At 33.5% G+C, this 19,262-nt stretch overlaps 1 protein-coding gene across 5 annotated transcripts; it reads right to left on the bottom strand.

Annotated features, from left to right (window-relative positions):
* Nucleotides 1–172: 172 nt before the first annotated feature.
* On the bottom strand, nt 173–19,152 carry LOC143464936 (enkurin domain-containing protein 1-like). 5 transcript variants are annotated; one of them, XM_076962999.1, is made up of 10 exons: nt 18,488–19,152; nt 16,585–18,327; nt 15,681–15,887; nt 10,637–10,879; nt 9,630–9,805; nt 9,131–9,268; nt 8,846–9,006; nt 7,651–7,787; nt 2,441–3,159; nt 173–1,565 (listed from the first exon to the last, which is right to left on the bottom strand). In XM_076962999.1, the coding sequence occupies exons 2-10, from the start codon at nt 16,733–16,735 to the stop codon at nt 1,446–1,448; spliced, it is 2,052 nt and encodes a 683-aa protein (XP_076819114.1). In that variant the 5' UTR covers nt 16,736–18,327; nt 18,488–19,152; the 3' UTR covers nt 173–1,445. The 5 variants fall into 5 exon arrangements, with proteins under 5 accessions (XP_076819114.1, XP_076819111.1, XP_076819113.1 ...); XM_076962996.1 differs by having other exon boundaries at nt 16,576–18,327; nt 18,488–19,148; XM_076962998.1 differs by having other exon boundaries at nt 16,576–18,327; nt 18,627–19,148.
* Between the last annotated feature and the right edge of the window lie 110 nt (nt 19,153–19,262).

The following is a 19,262-nucleotide window of genomic DNA, read 5'->3' as shown; positions in this document are numbered from 1 at the left end:
TGATGTCCTAGGTGTGACTTGACTGGGGGTTGTCACTACTAATTTAAGAACAACTCTATATAAAAAGAAATTTCAACCCCATTCTTTGACAGAAAAACTTCGAGCTTTTAAACATTATCTTGCTCCCCTTTAAAAATAACATCTGTCAAAAGCAAGGAGAAAAGTTTGTACTAGGGGTTCGTGAAAACAAAAAAATTGTATTTAAGGGTCTGTCATCTGTGTTAAAAATAATTCAAAAATTGCAATAGATCTTTTTCTTACTCACTCAAAAGAAACACAATGTATAATAGCCAACCACCTAATTTTAAACCTAAAAATTCAGAACAACAAAAATATTTTGAGGTCAGTGCCAACGGCTATTGTAGTTTTGTAAAGCTAACATTGTACAACGATTCAGTATGTACAGTATACCACATGCAAATAACAAAACAGCATAATTATATATGTATTATTTAAATCTTTAACATTGTAAAATATAGGACTTCCGTTACAAATGTTTTGCAAGTATTCCCTTTACTATAAGATCTAATGAGTTCACTTCAACACACCAATGAGTTATCAACAAAATAAATGTGCAATTTGATGTCTTTCTAGTCTGTGTCTGAGAGTGAGACACTGACAATCTATGTCGAACAAAAGGTGTATGCATTGAAACACAAAGGAAATCATTTTGAGCAATTAAAAAACAAATCTTCGTATGCTGGTTTTCAAAAAATTGATGATTTTTTCAAGTCAATTGTCCTACCACTGGTGCACAATTGTTAGAACATGCCTAAACAGGTAAATATTATACAGTACAGCGGATGTTTAGTACAAATAAAAACACAATGAACATATACATTCTAAAATTTATCACTACTGCATATGGAGCATAATCACAATGATGATAGTGATACATTTGCATAAATCACAGTCCATCCGAAAACTTTACACAACATAAAATCTTCTAGGTTAAACTTGGGATAAAGAATATAAAGAGAACAGTATAAAATAAAAGTCAACAATGGATCACAGTTTTGCGACAAGTGGTCTTTCATATCCTTAAAAGAAGCAAGAAAACTACACAAACTATTTTGTGCTCATAAAGCTAAACTTTAGTTATGGCAATGCTAGATTCTTACAGTCAACTTACTCAGTTAGAAATTATTTGTATCAAAACCTGTAAACATATGAATGATTTATAGTCAAAGAAGTTAGCAATGATTAAGCATAATCACATGATGCCAATAATGGCAAAACCACAAACTAAATAATAAATATGCTTCTTGCATGAGGTTTAGACTCCAGAAACATACATGACAACCTCTATAAACATTGTACCCAATCCTAGTAATACCATGTGGTCTCCACAAAAGAAAGACAGCAATGGTGAAATTGTTGCAGTAACTTCAGTGCAGTTGTCTATTCCCCCATTTTGACAAAAACTCTTGAACGTTCAAATACTTTTATTGCTTCATCAACCTCAATGATCCGTCGCTCCAACTCCGTCTTCCTGTTTCGTACTCCCAGAGAGTCGGCTGAACGTACTGGGAGGAGTCGGTGTCTCTCCAGTAGTTCTTGTTGTGCTTAATAAATAAATAAATAAATTAAGAACAATTGTGAAACAAAGACAAATAGGTACATATAGTTGTATGTAAAGTTTGTAGCAAGGAACAATAATCAAAACAATGCAAACTGAAGAAATGATTCCTGAAAAGAAGCTCGAAAACATGAGATTGGTGTTGAACAATTGTTTCCCAAAATTATTTTACTGTACTTAGTTTACTACTACTTAGATTACTGTATTAGAAGAACACCAAGGTTATGACTGTTATTGTTATCAATAAAGCTTCCGTGTACATCAAATCTGATATATGCACATTTCTGAAATCTGGTAGCTGACTGATTGGTACAAAATGTTACAGTATTGTGCTGTAAATAAATAGACAGCAATAGTGATCAACGATAAGGTCACCTTAAAAATACAGTACATAACATCATAATTTAAAGTAGAAACTGAGTTAGTTTACATTTAATTAGTAGTAATTTAGTTGATTAACCAATCTACTACACGCCAAACTTTGAGAAACTTTTGTAAGAAACCTGAAGATACAAAGCTGAAAGTTAAACTGACTTTCATACTTTAAAAAAGAATAACAAGTAGTTTGCTTGTTTGTTAACCTGGTGCAGGAACTACAAGAAACATGCGGCAGAAAGGAATCAGTCATTTTAACTCAGCGGTGATTTTCAATGTACATGCTCTACTTGTGAGAGGCATCGATTCACATGGTGAGTTGCAAGAATGCAGGAGCAAAATCTTAAATGTTTCATTTTGCCTGTTTTTAATTTCTTTGTGGCAATGTAAAAAATAAGATTAAACAAATGGTGTATGTCGCTTAATTATCTTTAATACATTTGCAAATCGTCCATGCAAACCAATGATCTCCTAGTTATAGCCAACCTCTTCATTCAGGCCAAAAGAGTCTCTGTATGTTGTTTTCACTCGATACTGCTCTGGTGGGCATCGGGCTTGGTCTGCAAACATCAGTGCTGGTTCCAATTTATGAAAACTAGGAAATGATGTATTTTGTTCATCTTCAAATGTGACATATTTCCTGGCAAGCGGGTCTGTTTCTGTTTCCCAAGCTTGAACAGAACCATTTAAGATTGTGTCATCGTAATATGTGCCTTTTCTTGAGGTGTACACAGGCTCCTCATAAGAATTCTGGGTATATTTTTGGGTCATAGGAACCACATTTGTGACCTTTCGTGGTGCATATACATACACGGGACTTCCGTACTTTGCAGAAATATTTACACAGGGCTTTCGAGTGTTATTTGAATACATCAGCTCACAATCATCATTTTTCACATCATAATAGTCATAGTCTTTCTGTGAACCGATTAATTCAACATAATTGTTAGTTTTAGTAGGTCTGTCATAGCTTGGTGGTTGGGGACTAAATTTCAACTTTCCATCACCAGGCCTTTCTGCATAGATGCTTGATCCTGAAACGTTTGCCCACTGTTCAGCAGACTGATCATCATAATAAATTGTTTGTGTAATAGAGCTAAATGGATTATGATGCCTGGCTACCAATCCATTTTCACAGGTTGACCGGCTTAGATACATGCTTTTGGTGGTCTTCTCTTGCTTTTCGAAAATGCGTGAAGTAACTGCTATAATATTTACAAAAAAAGCTAAAACAGATGAAAGTTATAAAATACTGGTATTTTAAAAAGAGTGAATTTAGATGAAGGAAATACAGACTACAGTCAATCACCATGAAACTGATTTGATTCTAATAGTTGATTTTTTGTTTGAAATTGATTTTAACAGTTTAAAACTCTAAATTAGTAAGTGTAAGCCAGAGGTGGTCAACTAATCACCCAGTGGGATCAATTTTGAAATTATTAGACAACTTGCTATTAATTGCTATTAAAACCATTCCATAACTCGTGTTGGTAATTTATCCTCAGCAACAAAGTCTAAAAAAGCAAATTATTGTAATGGACGTTTGGAGTTTTAACTTGGAATGCCCACCGTGATTTGAAAATCAAATAAATGAGTACTAGCCAATTCGATTTGATATGCTTTCTTGAAACACAAATAAGATTAAAGTTTGATTCTTTTATGTGTCCGACACTGAAACCAAACACAGTAAATTTTGAAAATTTACAAGCAGAACGTTGACAATACCAGCCTAACTTGCGCAAATGTGGATCACTCGAAAGGAAAAGCAATATTGCTGGCAGTGGGACGCATAAGTGTGCTACATTTCAGTTCGTAAATATTAAAAGTTGATCAAAAATGCATATGTCTTTAGCAATGGTGATTTCAACGTCTTATTTGTCCACCATGAAAACAAACAAATTTTGCCGAAATAGCAGAACTTACATCGCAAAGGAAAATGTAAATTTTATTTTTTTTGGCTGTTTCCTTTAAAAATAGTGGGTTCGATGTAAAATAACATCTTCATCACCCATTGTAATGTAATAATTATGATTAGTGTGCTTTAATTAGGGTTCATAATAGGTAGGACCCAACAACTAGTTATTCTTATGTCAAGATCCAAATGTAAGAAAATCCATACATGAAGTAACGTTATTGCTTATTTAAACATCATTATCAGATTACTAAACACCACAAAGCTGTTGGAAAAACTTACATGGCAGTGAAATGATAGAACATGCAACAATGATCATCTTTTTTGTAACTAAAGTCTTAAAACTTCTACATGAAATTATATTAATGAAATATCACTTGTTTAGTTTCATAAACATACTTTGACTACATAAACTGTAGGATTTCTTTTGCATTCTAAAAGGGTATTTTTCCATTGACACAATTTACAGTAATTATAGCAAATACACGAGCTACATCTTGAACAAAAGTGTTGGGAGGAATGGTAACTTCATCAAAGCAAAAGCAACTTGGTGAGACTGGTGTGGAATTTTACTTGGACACTTAAGATAACGCACTTTTTATTACAATATAGAATGTGAGTAACAGGGTTTAAATTGAGATTCTGGAAAGCTTCTAAATATATACAGAGTGACCATAAATAGGGCATGTCTACAAAACTATCAATTTTAACTGACGAGCACAAATGTCACAAGGTTGTTTATATCAATAGCTATGTCTATGTAGTAGGAATATCAATCACATTTGTTGATGTAAACATTTTTTCAACTTTGTAATGAAACCACAAGCGTGCTTCTTTTTTTAGGTTATTTGCTCATTGCTCTTTCTTTTGTACAAACAACGCTATGAAAGCACAAAATGATTGGATTGAAAAAAATTTTTTTTTGACTTCTGTAGGACTATAATCTTAAAAGTGAGTAAAAATTTATTGCTTTGGGACCAACTTTACACAAACAATTTTTTTTCTTCGCATGGTGAAAAATAATTAACATTATACGCAGCACAAAGCATAGCAGCACATCAGAACCGTGTATTAGCAGGTCGGTATAAATGCTATGTTTTTTAAGCTGACAACAATTAGCCAAGTTATCAGCTTGGTGTTGTAATTAGCTTCATTTGCTGTTATTTTTATAACTTAATAGATATTTGCTTTGAAAATGATGTTGCATGTGACTCAAAATTTAATTACGTAATTTACATGACCGTAAGTAATTACGTAATTTTTCCTGCTACTGCCTGTTTTATGATATTACTGTGATATCACTGTTGTCAAAGCAGGTTTATATCACAAGTAGTTAGTATCAAGTTTCAATTTCACAAAATTTCTATTTTTTCGATGATTTTTATGTTAAAGGAACGTTAAAATGCAAGTAAAGATTATCTATTGTTGTCATTATTAATCAGATTTATTATTTGACAAATATTGTACCAAACTTAAATGCTTATCGTAACTTCATTGATGTAGTGTGTGTTCTACTTTTGCTTGAGCCGCGAAAGCGATAGTTGTCGTGGGCTTTGTGAAGTCTAATTTCACTTTAACAGTTTAGTGGTTTCACTATCATACTTTCCATACTCGATTTACGGTCTTAGCAATACTTACAAAAGAACGGATATTATATCACATTACAATTTCCCGGTTTCAAAAAAATGACAATGTCGGCCAGGATCCGAATGCAGATAACGGACACATTTTAGTTGCATTTACACAGTGAATGCATACAGAATTATAGAGAAAAAGATAGTTATCAGTGTTTTGTCTGCGTAACATCTAAAAAATAGACCGCGTAACAACGTAATATGGACCAAACTTTTTCAACAGCAGCTCCGTTATATAATTACTAAGGTTCTTTATTATTATATAATACACGCAACACTACTTAAAAGTGAAGAATATTAAATTGTTGAACATTGGCATCCACTATTCTACAAGGTTCTTAGTACTCTAGTTGTCTATTAGTCATTTGCAGAAAGTGTAACCAAACAAAACTCTTCAAAATGCTGGGATTTCATGAAATTTCTTATTACATTTACGACAAATATAATGATATGCAATTACAGTTGCAGTTAGACCCATATTTTACAATGCTAATTTGATGCTTGGAACATACGAACATGATTGGTGTTCGCAACTGTACCGAAATAAAAATATTTCTTAATTGTCAAAAAGAGTAGGAGCATGAGCAACAAATGAGTGTGCTCTTTTCTTTATAGAAGAACGTTAGTATGAGCAAGCAAAAGTGACGCTCTTTTTACAAGAAAGAGTGGTTGCCCTTCTCTGTCTCTTAGTATGTCTGATGAAACAAGCTTGCGAAAGCTTGTGTGGAGGAATTAAAATTAATTCTAAAGTGGCATCCTATATCTTGTGTTTTTATTTTGCTATATATTGTATTATTTGAGATTGTTCTTAAGTAGACTTTAAAAAATAAATGATAGAAACAATTAAAAATATTCAAATGTAATTCATTTAAAAGTTTTGCTAAAATAAAGAAAACTATTAAAATTTTAACTCTAAATATAGCTCTAATTAGCTCTAAAAATTTGAAATAAAAGTCTTTGAAACACTACCATCAATAAAAGGACAAGCTATATGTTTTATCGCTGTTTTCCAATGTATAGTATAGACCAGTGGCCCTTAACCTTTTTGGTACTGGGCCTCCCTTGAGCAATGGTTCTCTGCTTCAAGCCCTCCTACACTTATAAATAAATACAAACAAACAGCAATGTTGCAATTGCATTTTATTTATTGATCATGAATCAGTGAGATACTTGATACTGTTTTTTAGTAACTAGGTCTTCAAAGCGAGGTTTAATCCCAGAGAGCTATCAATCAAAATCTATCTATCTATCAAAATTAAATATGTTGTAAAGTACGTTCGGGCTCGCGCCTCCTTGAAAATTTACGCACGCCCACTGGTTAAGAACCCCTGATATAGACAAACCACGAGAAGTTTTGTCCAATAATAATAATTATAGTAGGCCTATAGATTCAACTTTTGTTGAGAACTTCACAATTGTGTCACATACGCTTCTGATGACTAGACATGGGTCTTGAACAACAGTACAGTATACATTATTGAAAAGATAACACCTTGTTGTTGAAATTTCAAAATATATCTAGGCTAATAAATCTTTGACATCAATCAATAATGCCTGTCGCTACTAATGTACAAGTCGTTATCCATTTTCAACATTAATGTACAAATATTGATAGGCAATATAATGTAAAATGGTATAATAGTACAGATTGAAGCAGCTAGCATAATGTATTTTATCTGGAATTACGGTTAATCCAACTTTCTGTTATTGACCCTTGATTGTTAATTGAACATTTGAAAAAAAAGTTATTACAACATTGTCGTAAATATTTTAAATGATTTACAAAAAATACCAATCTCACCAATAAATTAAAAACAATGCATTTTACTTTAAGTTATCATAGGCTTCTGATTCCCAAAAAGATAAAAAATATAACCTTGAAATAGATAATAATTAATATATATAGACAGTATACTCCTCCATTTCCTGGCTCAAACTAACTTTTGAAAACTTGCGAGGGCATTAATGGGAGGAAAAAAGGATAAAGGATATGGTCTATGATTAGACAGGTGACTAGGATGGTGCCATCAAAACATCATTAAATTTATATACAGCCTACCAGTAGGCACTTATGCCCATTACACTATCATTTCAAAAATAATTGTTATTTATTCAGATAATTTAAATTTCAACAGGTCAATATCACTAACTTTGTTTTAGAGTAGCAAGTGTGTTTTGTCGTTCCTTCTCTGGCATTACCGAATGACCTTCAGGTACAGTTGGGTCTGGCATATTACGGACCCTTTCTCTCTCCTGTTTTTCCCACAACTTTTGTCTGGATCGCAAGCTGCAGAGATACGCAAGTTTAGTACAAATTAGCCATAGAAAAAGTTTACGAAGTCAAATCATCTTCAAAACAATTGAAAAATATTTAATGTCTTTAACAGCAAAATAACATGAATATCAGATATTAGAGCTGGGAAGTAGTGCACAATTTTTTTAGTAGTGGAGGCAGTAGCAGAACTACTATTACTACTATAGTGGTGTGTGCAGTGAAGTAGGACTGTTTGAGGATAGTTTTCTGGGTTTGATTATTATTATAAACGTAGAAAGTAAACCGGGATCGGTTTGCAAATAAATGTCGCCAAAGCTGTATTTTTTGAAAGCATTTGAATTAGTTTTAGCAAGCCCATCTATCAATCAATCAACCAGGTTGAAAAAAAGTCAAATTCAACTCAACACACTTTCAAACAAACAAACAATTTTGGAGGGTTTAAAAAAACAACAAATTTTAAGCATGTGTCAGAATACTTTACAAAGGATGGTTTATAAGTTGGTAAATATTAAACTTGATATTTCAACCTTTTTAAACTGTGGTTTGAAATCGCACCTTGGAATCAGCTAGAAAACAGGAATTCAGTATACATTTTTTCAAATGAGCATACTAGCTTACAGCAGTCAGTGTGCATCTATTCAAAAACAGCTTTAAGTACGCTTATAATAAAAAGTACTTGTTCAGTTACACCCACACTGGCTGCGAAATATTTTGAGAAATGACTTTGCTTTATCAAATTACGATTTCCATGCAGGAAAACCCTATTACCACAGTGTTCATGCCATTCTATGTAGCAGAAAAAACTGGAAACAACATACTCTATGACAACCTGTGTCCTCTAAACACACTAGTGGGTATAAAACATTTAAAAAGTTTACCATAATCTACTCTACTATAAAATATATAGAAGACTTTGTAACGTTGTGATTTTAACGTTCAGCATATTATTTCAACAAGAATGTTGAATTAAATTCAAGAAAAATTTTTCTGGGGTCCGGGTCCCATGTGTACTTTAGGCATGATGCCTTTGGCTCTGGCTAAAGGATATAGTTAACTATAACAACACTAACTAGGATGGCGTTTTTCCTTTCACATTGAGATTGTAGGTATCCAAATCATCAGAGTATTTTGCTTGTGACTCATACATGGCAAGTTCGGATCGAGAACGGCCCAGTTCATAAGATCTTGCAAGCTGCGCATTGCGAGAAACGAAATTGATTTTGCCAGTAGCCTAAAACAAGTGTAATTACATACAAATTAAAATAAACTACTATTTTACAAAAAATGCTGTGATAATGCAAAACATTACATCACCACTAAATGTACATTATGCAAGGATAGTTCATGAAACACACATGTCTTGGAGTTGTAGATTTTCGTGGTTTCAAAGCGCCTGTGTTAGTATGATGACTCATGTCACCGGATGAACGAGGAGGTGCAGAATGCGGTCGTTCTAACTTATCATGAATTGTCCGCGGTGCCTTTGGTGGATCCTGCAAAGGAAAAGTTAACACTAAGTTGACTTGTGTGTCTGTGCTGTATAATATTCTTGAAAAGTTGGTTGCTAGAGACAATTTAAAAACAATTTGATTATGTGAGTTTGAGTGTAACAAATATATTACTAGGTTGATGTTGTCTGAATCGTGTTAACCAAATTACAAAGTAAAATAAGAAACAGTGTATAGTTTGGCACTCTTAAGGTTAACATTATATTTTATTAAATATAAAAAAATATATAAAGTTAACCTCAAGAGTGCCAAACTATAACCTGTTTCTTATTTTACTTTAAACATATTACTGGAAGGGTTAGCTGCATATAATTATCCCGATTTACAAACATAGCAAGCTACATGCCTGCATAAATTCTTTAACTTTAGATTCCACTGTGTTATATTGAGATGACTTCCACAAGGCCTTAACAGGACTTGGATTCTTCGTTTGAATCTTTTCTCTTTCCTTTGCTCTTGACTCTCGCTGTATTTGCCGCATTCTTCTCACGTTTTCTACTGTGTGATCTTTAGGTTGTTTTTCTGTCAATAAAATTGAAAAGTTAGAACTATTTCTATTTGGTATTTGAAATTTCATGTATGTATAAAAATGTTATTTAAAACTGTAATACTGAGATGCACTGCAATTCCTGATAGTACAGTATACATAAAAAAGGAAGCATTAGCAGCAAAAGGTATTCATGAATCTGTGAATTATTATTAACTGTAATATAAGATATATAGTTGGTCTAAGTTGGTAACTATAGTAACCATGGGTATACGAAAACAACATTTATAATAATATTGATTAAAAATATAACACCCAAACAATTTACAGCTGTTGGCTAACCCTGGAAGCTATTTACACAAAATATATATGTACAGGATACCTTCAACACAAGATAAGATATCACTTATATCTCAGCAACTGTTTTATATCGTGTGCCGCTGTTTATACAGTTCCTTTCGCATATTACTCTTTGAAATATTGTTTGCGTCACTTAAGTTACTTGTCACTGTTGATTTTCAGACTTAGTTCAAACTTTGAGATTTTAATACGTTTTAGTTTTATATTTTTAATCAATTTTAATTGTTGTTTCTGTATACTGTACTCATAAATACTGAAGATGCCAATTTTCTCAAAATTTATACCAGTGTACAATGTATATTTTCAGTATCTATGATTGCAGCCAATACACCGGTTGGCAGATCTGCAAACTTCACCTAAACTGCTATTTATAACAGGCTGTCAGCAGAGTGTCCTGTGACTAAGGGGACTTATAGTTAATATCTTTACCAAAATAATAATTCACAAAAATAGTTTTGTTGTAGACACTTCATAAATTAACTAAAACAAATCAAGATAATGCTTACTGGGCTTTGTATATTCATCATAGCGCCTTTCTTGTGTTGTAAACAGTTTTCCTACAGTGCCCATTGATTTAGTTGCTATTTCATTTGCTTCTGGTTTTACCCTGGGTGCTGGCCGTGGTGTTCTTCCAGAATAATCTCCCGTTTGATAAACTGGGTCTACTAAAATAGGTGATCGAACCCCTGCCTTTCGAAGGGGTCCATTGCGTGGGTCAATATTTTCATCTCTTGTGTCATAAGCACTATCTGTACATAAAAAGATGCAAAATTAATAAAACAAACAAATTATTTGAAGTTTTATACTTCTAGATGAAAACAGCTAGTCAAATTTTAATTTAAATACCGCCATCCTAGCGCTATGATAAATGGTTAACAATGGTGTAAAAAAATTAACCGTACAATACTTCGTTAGGTTATTAGGTCATAATCATGACATTTTTTTGCTATAGTGTTCCTAAGTGATGGACTAACGGTTGAGAAGCAGTTGTGTTAGGTAAGACTTGTTGTACACAATAGGGAGTCATTATCTACAAAATGATTAAATGTTCTAAAAATTGTTTTTTCAGAATCCAGAATTTCAAATCCTATTCAAAAATAGTTTGATACTGTATCAATAAAATTTAAGGATTGCAGTGCGCTTTAATCAACCATGTGCTTATGCATGTTATGCAAACTGAAGACCATAAAATGAACTGCTTGTGTCAATAAAATATTTGCTTACATAAGGAAACTGGAACAAAGGATTCAAAACAAAAGAAAACTACACTTGGAACTTTTGAGATTTGTCTTTGGAAATTCATTGTTCTGTGATGGAATGGTACTGGCATGTGTATCCGCAAACTGATGAAAATCTTTGCTTAACTTAAAGTGAAGGGCAAGTCTATCTATACACCAATCTTATATTAACAAACACTATTCACTGAATAATCTGATAAATTAGTTTTGAAAACTAATTCTTGGTCAGGTAATTATAAGCAAAAAAAATCGCAAAATTGGCCTTAATTGTAATGTAGATAAAGGCACCTGTGATGTTATAGGTCAGGGCTGGCCAACCAGCGGTCTTTGCCCGGTATTATGCGGCTCTTTCGTTCATATTGAACCTCCAAAAGAGAGCAAATTTTACCCATCTTAGGCAGATAAATAAAACAAAAAAGTAATCTCTACTGGCTAATGTTCAATTGATATTTGCTGAATAATGACTGATTACATCAGATTGTGACCCAGAATAAAGATGATGAAACTGAAACAATATCTGATGAAGTATTATGACGTAATAAGAAACAGCGTCATAAATCATAATATTTATGATGTGGCTCTTTGCGTTAACACAGTAAGAAGTGAGGCTCTTAGTCTCTGACTGGTTGGCCACCCCTGTTATAGGTAATCACCGACAACATTCGCCAATTCATAAATTTAGCAATACCTATTGTATATCAAGTATGTATTTGTAGATTTCTGTAACTGCCAATAGCTTCATAGGTGACAGTCTACAGCCCAACCGCAGCAACCAGTATGGTATCGGTGTGATGGGTAGCGTTTGCGGTCTAAAGGATATCGTAACTTCACAGACGCAAATGATTGGGCTACCAGACTTTTTATGTTTAAAACAATCATAATTTATTCAAATACAGTGCTTCACGCAGGGGCGGACACAGCCGGGGTGTTGAGATGTTGCAACCAGGGCTGGGGAGCCGGAGCCTGGAGCCTTGGAGCCAAGCATTTTCTCCGGAGCCGGAGCCTTTTTAAACATTTCTTGTGGAGCCGGAGCTGGAGCTGGAGCTACAAAATATTTATCAGCTCCAGCTCCAGTATTTAATATAACAAACTTTAATCACTACGTAACAAAATTTAAAAAAATTTTTGTTTGGCTTCATTTATTAAGTGTATCTGTATGATTTTCAAGCGCTGATTTCAAACATGCTATCAGTTTTTTTCTATCATCGATCGTTTTCAAGATACAAAAGTTTCCGTTTTTTGTGATTTTCCATTAACTGTAGGTATTTTATGCAGTTATGATCTGTGTCTGTCAGCACTATCATTTTGTAAATGGGCGTCCTATTTACTTGAGAAAGTGAATGGGAGTGGGAGTTTGAAATGCAGACGAATGTTCTTTTATTTCTTATCTCAGTTTTCATTTTATCTCAGCCTGTTAAATTCAGTATAGTCTCATTTGAAAGTCATGTTTAGTGTTTACAGAGAGAAGTATGCCATAGGATTACATTTTCTAGAGTTAAGTCTTGTGTAAATCTTAGATTCAGTTCATCTTTTAAATAGTAGAAATCGAAATGTCTAGTAGACAGTGCAAAAATTTAAGTAAGAGTACTGCCTACCCCACAGAAATAGGCAATTGGAGTTTTCTGTCTACTTTGAAGTTTTTGAAGACCTTTGCTATTGCAAAGATGTAGAAGGCCTGTTTGGTGCTGTTGGAATAGATCCTTATCCTACTCAGTGGTGGCGTTTCATTGACAGTTCTACCAAAAGTCTTAAAGCAGTGTTACTTCACAATGGCAACATATATCCATCAATTCCACTTGCTTATTCCTTACAGATGAAAGAAGATTATGAAAACGTCAAGCAACTGCTCATTAAAATCAATTACACTCAGTTTAAGTTGTATGTTTGTGGTGACTTTAAAATGTTGGGAATTTTGCTTGGTCTGCAGGGTGGTTACTCAAAATACTCTTGCTTTCTGTGCTTGTGGAATAGTAGAGCTGACAGTGAGCACTATGAGAAAATTAATGGCCGACATGGGAAAAACTAAACCCAGGAATGTACAACGTTATTAGGGAACCTCTTGTAAGCCGGGAAATAGTTTTACTGCCTCCACTTCATATCAAATTAGGTCTGGTAAAACAGTTTGTCAAAGCTTTGGATTTTCAAGGACAAGTTTTTCAAGAAATCCGTTCAATGTTTCCCAGACTATCACTTGCCAAAATAAAAGGAGGAATATTTGTTGGTCCTCAGATAAACACAATGTTAAAGTGTAAAAGCTAGGAAGAAAAAATGAATGAAACAGAAAAAGAAGCGTGGCAAGCATTTCGAGGTGTGGTTGATGGATTTTTGGGAAATAAAAGGGACAGAAATTACAAAGAGTTGGTGGAGAAACTGATCAAAAGTTATCAAAACATGGGTTGTCGCATGTCTGTCAAACTTCATTTTTTATGTTCGCATCTGGATTTTTTTCAAGAAAATCTAGGTGACTTCAGTGAGGAGCACGTTGAGAGACTTCATCAGGATATTGAGCCAATGGAAAAACGATATAAAGGCCGCTGGTATAGTGTAATGATGGGAAACCACATTTGGTCTTTAGTAAGGCAAGACAGGAGTAGTCATAAAAGAAAAACTCGCTCAAAAGTACATTTTTGAACGACTCTTACTGTTTGACAAAACTATGTTACATTTACAGTATCTTCAAGCCTTCCTTACTAACGTTTTTAAACTGTTTTTTGCGTTTAATAAACCAAACAGAACCATGATGTGGAGCTAAAATCTACTGCAAGAGTAGAACACGATTTGAATTTTTGAAATATCAAAATTTGAATATTTCAAAAAGTAACGATGGTACGAAAAAACTAACTGGATTTTTGAACTCAGCACCCAAAAATACATAAAGGGGCATTAAAAAAAGTAGCCAAACAAAAATTGTTTTACGTAGTGATAATTTGTCTTAGCTGCTATTTTTAAAACCTATACCGGAGCCGGGGCTGGAGCCGCTGTTTAAAAGTTTATAGCTCCGGAGCTGGTGGATGAATGCTTGATAGCTCCGGAGCTGGAGCCGGAGCTTATGCTTTTTTGCAGTGGCTCCCCAGCCCTGGTTGCAACATCATCTTCAGCAGTTGAAATACTTTTTGCGCCCATTGCTTGAAAGTTTTTTTGCTGAATAAAAACAACTAATACTAAATTCAACGCTAGCATGCAACACAACATGTTTTCTACACGCTTTTATGACAAGAGGCAAGCACTTTTCTTCTCACAATTTCTCGCTATCAACAATGCCCGTCAGGAATACGGCTAAATATTCCTGCGCAAAGCGTGGCAGTGGCCCATGTTGGCTTTTACACATTGCATCATGATTTTAGAAAATACTTTTCAGGAAAAACGATAAACATAATGTATAGCAGTACTGGAAGGCTGTATACACCTTTGCTACAAGGGCATGTAAACTTACAGTATATCAGACTTGGGCAACAACACTGTACTAAATTAGTGCATCATTACAAGCAAACTAAAATAAAGAAAATAGAATGGGATATGATAGGTCGCAGTTGCATTTGATGTGATTATCTGGTTAGTAGCTATCATTATGGTTTTCTTATTACATTTAATTATTAAAATATGTCTATCTCGGCACTCCTTGTATATAAACTGATTACAATTATATCATTTTAGTATTGTCATCTTAATTATGATACTACATGTGCTTGGGTAATTTGACCTGTATATCTGTCCTGCTGCCCATGATTAATTAACGGATGGTGGTGGTGGATAATTGGGCAAAAGTTTATTCGTTTTTCTCAACTGAAAACTTCACTTGGTGGTTTCAAAACTGGCCATCTCTGTTTTCATTAACCATTAATTATTATCAAAGAAAAGGAACGAGACATGTCCATAGAGGGTGTTGTTTTACATAACAAGAGATGTTTTAATTGCACTAAAAAACGAGAGCGGTAACTACCTAACCACGAGTTATTTCTCAAAACCTTTTTACCAGAATGTTCAGTTAATAGTGTTCTTTCATATAAGATCAAATGTTTTTGGACTTGACCCTCACTTTAAGCTTGACAAAAACTCCCAACAATTTGAACCCAGTTTCCATTTTGTCTAGTTGTGAATTATTTGATAGACACATCACACATTTCTAATCTGTTTGCAGTTTTTTTGTTGCCTATCTTTAAATTTTGAAACTGTTTAAAATGAGCACTGATAAAAGGTAAGCATCATTAATGGTTCATTAGAAGCAAGCGCTACCAACCGTCAAATGCAGTTCATGTACTTTTGATTCTGCAGCTTTAACCATTACCAAACTAGCCCTATACACAATACATACAAGGATCTGGTTTTCCGTAGTTAGCAAATAGCCTTCCAACGCATCCTTTTGACTTCTCCGCCACCTCCTCAGCTTCTGGTCTTACACGTGGTACAGGCCTTGCACTTCGATTTGAATATTTTCCACCATTGTAGACTGGATCAACTAAAATAGGTGACTTCACGCCAACATACCTCATTGGACCTGCATCCATGTTCACATTTCCACCTATAATAGATGCATTATACACATACCATTAAACATATGGAATGAAATAATTCGTGATGTGCTGTATCGAACATGAATTTGAATATTATGCAGGAATATTTGACAATTTTATTCCCACAGACACAAAATTCAGCAGTCAGATTTAGATTTGACCTGAATCATTCATGTTGCCAAGTAAAAAAAACAAGTACAATCTCAACATTTTTGGTTAGACTTTAAATTTTGTGTATGCTATATGCAATATATGCAATGTAAACAATTAAACCTGTTAGTTTGTATCATTTTTCACTGATGTGGTTGCAAGTATGACTAACTTACTTGTATGACACATTGATAAAAGCATTATAAGGAAAATTATCCTTTTCACAAGTACCAATAGATGGCTTAGATTGCACTTATTACCAGTTCACAAAAAGGTCACAAATATAGAGGAGATATTACATGCAGTATATATAAATAAGAATATGTAATTTGTTTATTATTTATTCATTTATTTATTCATATTTATTTAATTCATTTATTCTTTAAACAAATCCAATTATTAACCATTTTTCCAACAATTTACATTTTACATTTCCAAATAAATGCAGATGAGCTGAAATAAAGTATAACAAACCCTGTGGCATCCTACATTGAAGCAATAGTTTGTTTTCAAAAATTAAAATAAAGAATAATCAACAAAACCAACTTTTTCTACCAAAACTGGACACAGTTGGTTGATTAAGACAGGCATGCATTCCAAAACCACGATGTTTATCTGCTATCGGTGCTGCTTCAGGACGAACTCTTGAGACAGGTGATGAAACATAATTTCTAGAATACTCATATTCACCACTACCATATTGCATTTTGAAAATTTGTGTCAAAACAGGTAATAGACAACATAAACTAACCTAAACACTAACAAAACCAGAAAATTTTAACAGATCACCACATGCAAGGCATTTGCTAGAACAAAACTTGTCTTATCTAGCTTAAATGTGAAAATAAATAGTCTAGGCTAGTTAAAATTGATATACCGATACAGTCAGACCTCATTAATCCGGACCACTTTGTTTCTTAACAATATGTCAGTTTAGTGAGGTATCCGTATGATTGGAATCAAAACAATAATAGGGTGAAATATTTTTGAGCGGGAATACGTCACAATGGTCATTGTTAGAAGTTTGTACAGAATAGGCTTAAGGCATACTAATGCATTTTAAATGTGAAGAGCTAGTAAGTGTCACAAAAAGCATTTGCACAACACAAAAAATAATTTTAACGGCCGCCTAGACACAAAAATATATTTTATGTGCATGCTTTTATTAAACTAGCTCATTAGCGCTGACTCAGCGTGTTGTATAACAATCTCATCTAACTATATCACTGCTGCGTTCATTGTGCATAGATAATAGGCTATTGTTTTTGTCATCTACGACAAATGCGCAAAAACTTGCATTCACAACCAATCTTTTTAGCTTCGAAATCCGGTTTATCTGATTTTTTTCTATTGATTTAGCATGTCTGTTCCAAAATTTCTGTGTCAGAGTCGAACAGTGAGGCTTTTGGATTTAAAGGGTTAAAATGCATGGGAAGAAACTGGTTCCCCGAAGTTTTCTGTTGGATAGCGATATCGGGGTTCGGATTAACAAGGTCTGACTGTAATAAACAAAGTAACTATCAGTAGCTTCTCAGATATAACCGGCAGAGAGTATTGTTTGAGATAAGTAACTAAGTTATATGAAAAAATATGTGAAGAGTTTAATTTACTCAATAATCAGGTGAATAGAAAGTTTAGGTGACAAAGTAATATTAGCATGTAGTACCTTTGAGCTTAAGTTAACACTAAAATGGAAGAGGTGCTATGAATGTATGAAGTTTGTTGGTGAAAGACATGCTGCTTATAATACAATGCATACATGTTTTTCTCTTTGCAAGCATAATGTTTATAACAGGGCTACTCAACTATTTTTAGCAAATGAATGATATTGTGACTTCATAAAGGGTACCAGCTTTTTAACAAACCAAATCCATTATCATTGATTTGCAAAAACAAAAAAATAGCAGACAATAGCAGAATTTCAAATAAATCAAACAAGCCTTGTTGACGTCACAATGCAACCACGGAAAAAAAGAAAAGGGCGAGTAAAATGCAAAGGGAAAAAACAAATAACAGTTTCATTTTGCAGATGTACAGGAACAATATACAGTGTTTTTATTAATTCTGTTCAGCTCCAGACTAACAATAATTGGCAAAACTTTATAGTTCACTACTAATTTAACTAGAATCGGTAATTACAGATATAATATGGCATCTTTCAAGAGAAGGAAGTTTGACAATAAAAATCGTTTGTTCAAGGAAGAATGGATAGGAAAGTATGCTTTTATTCTTCCCACAGCCAGTTCTACTCCACTTTACCTTATATGTAGTCGAAAAGCCTTGGTGAAAAGCAGCAATCTGAAACATCATTATAAATGTCAGTTCAGAATGCCGTTTACGAATGCAGTTTATGAATGCCAGAAATACTAATTCTCCCACTAGATATGACTAACAATCTTTTTGCTGCCCCAAACCAAAAAATTATGTTAAAACTATGTTATGATACTTTTTAATTTACTTTTAATAGTGAAAATAAACTCTCTCTCCCTCTCTCAATACTGAATTGTCTGTTGCCCTTACTTCTTGTGTTCCCAAGCTAGGGTGGATTTACAAACGGCATTGCAAACTAAACATTAAACGATAATTGCTGGACAAACCTTTTTAATGTGTTTTATCTTATCTTTACAAGTTGTTTTATCACTAAGTACCAGTACCTTAAACACATTTAATATTAATTTTAGCTCTAAATTTTCAAATTTTAATTTGTTTTCAACGACAATAAATTGTATTGACTTTTAGTTTTCCACCATGTAGTCCAGTAAGATGAAGAAATATAGCCTAAGCCTAGATTATAACTTCTAAATGAAAAAATGATTGATAAACCAAATTTATTTTTTCCACTAATTTTAAAACTCACGACGTTAGTGCAACTGCTGTGTATACAAGGTTACGTTAAACCAAAAACGGTGCAAATCACACAAGCATAGTACGACTGCAAGTATTTTTAATTTCGACTTAGTTATGACTAGGCTATCTACTGTTTGGTGGATGATGCTTGGCTAAGGCTCATACCTTATTGGTTAGGTTAGTATCCTTGGTAACATAACACCGTTGAAAACTCAAAGAAAATCAAAAACTGAGCAAAGATTGTTCAGCAATCCGTAAAGTATTTTTTTAAGTTGCAAGTGGGGTAACAGCTCGAAAAATTGAAACATAACAAAATAATAAACCGTACCGTAACAACTTTATTTCACTCAGTATACAGAAAATAAAAAATCCAAATTATAGGATGG

This window comes from Clavelina lepadiformis, chromosome 7 (genome assembly GCF_947623445.1).
Source record: "Clavelina lepadiformis chromosome 7, kaClaLepa1.1, whole genome shotgun sequence".
NCBI classification, from domain to species: Eukaryota; Metazoa; Chordata; class Ascidiacea; order Aplousobranchia; family Clavelinidae; genus Clavelina; species Clavelina lepadiformis.
This window is presented reverse-complemented; position numbering and strand designations above follow the sequence as displayed.

Bases quoted from the DNA above. Each gene is read 5' to 3' on its own strand.
- LOC143464936 (XM_076962997.1), bottom strand. From the start codon at position 16,735: ATGCAATATGGTAGTGGTGAATATGAGTATTCTAGAAATTATGTTTCA. The intron at 15,888-16,575 runs GTTGGTTTTGTT...CATCTATTATAG, and splicing joins GTCCAGTTTTGGTAGAAAAA to GTGGAAATGTGAACATGGAT. The intron at 3,160-7,650 runs GTTAGTGATATT...TAAATATTATAG, and splicing joins ACTTGCTACTCTAAAACAAA to CAGTTACTTCACGCATTTTC.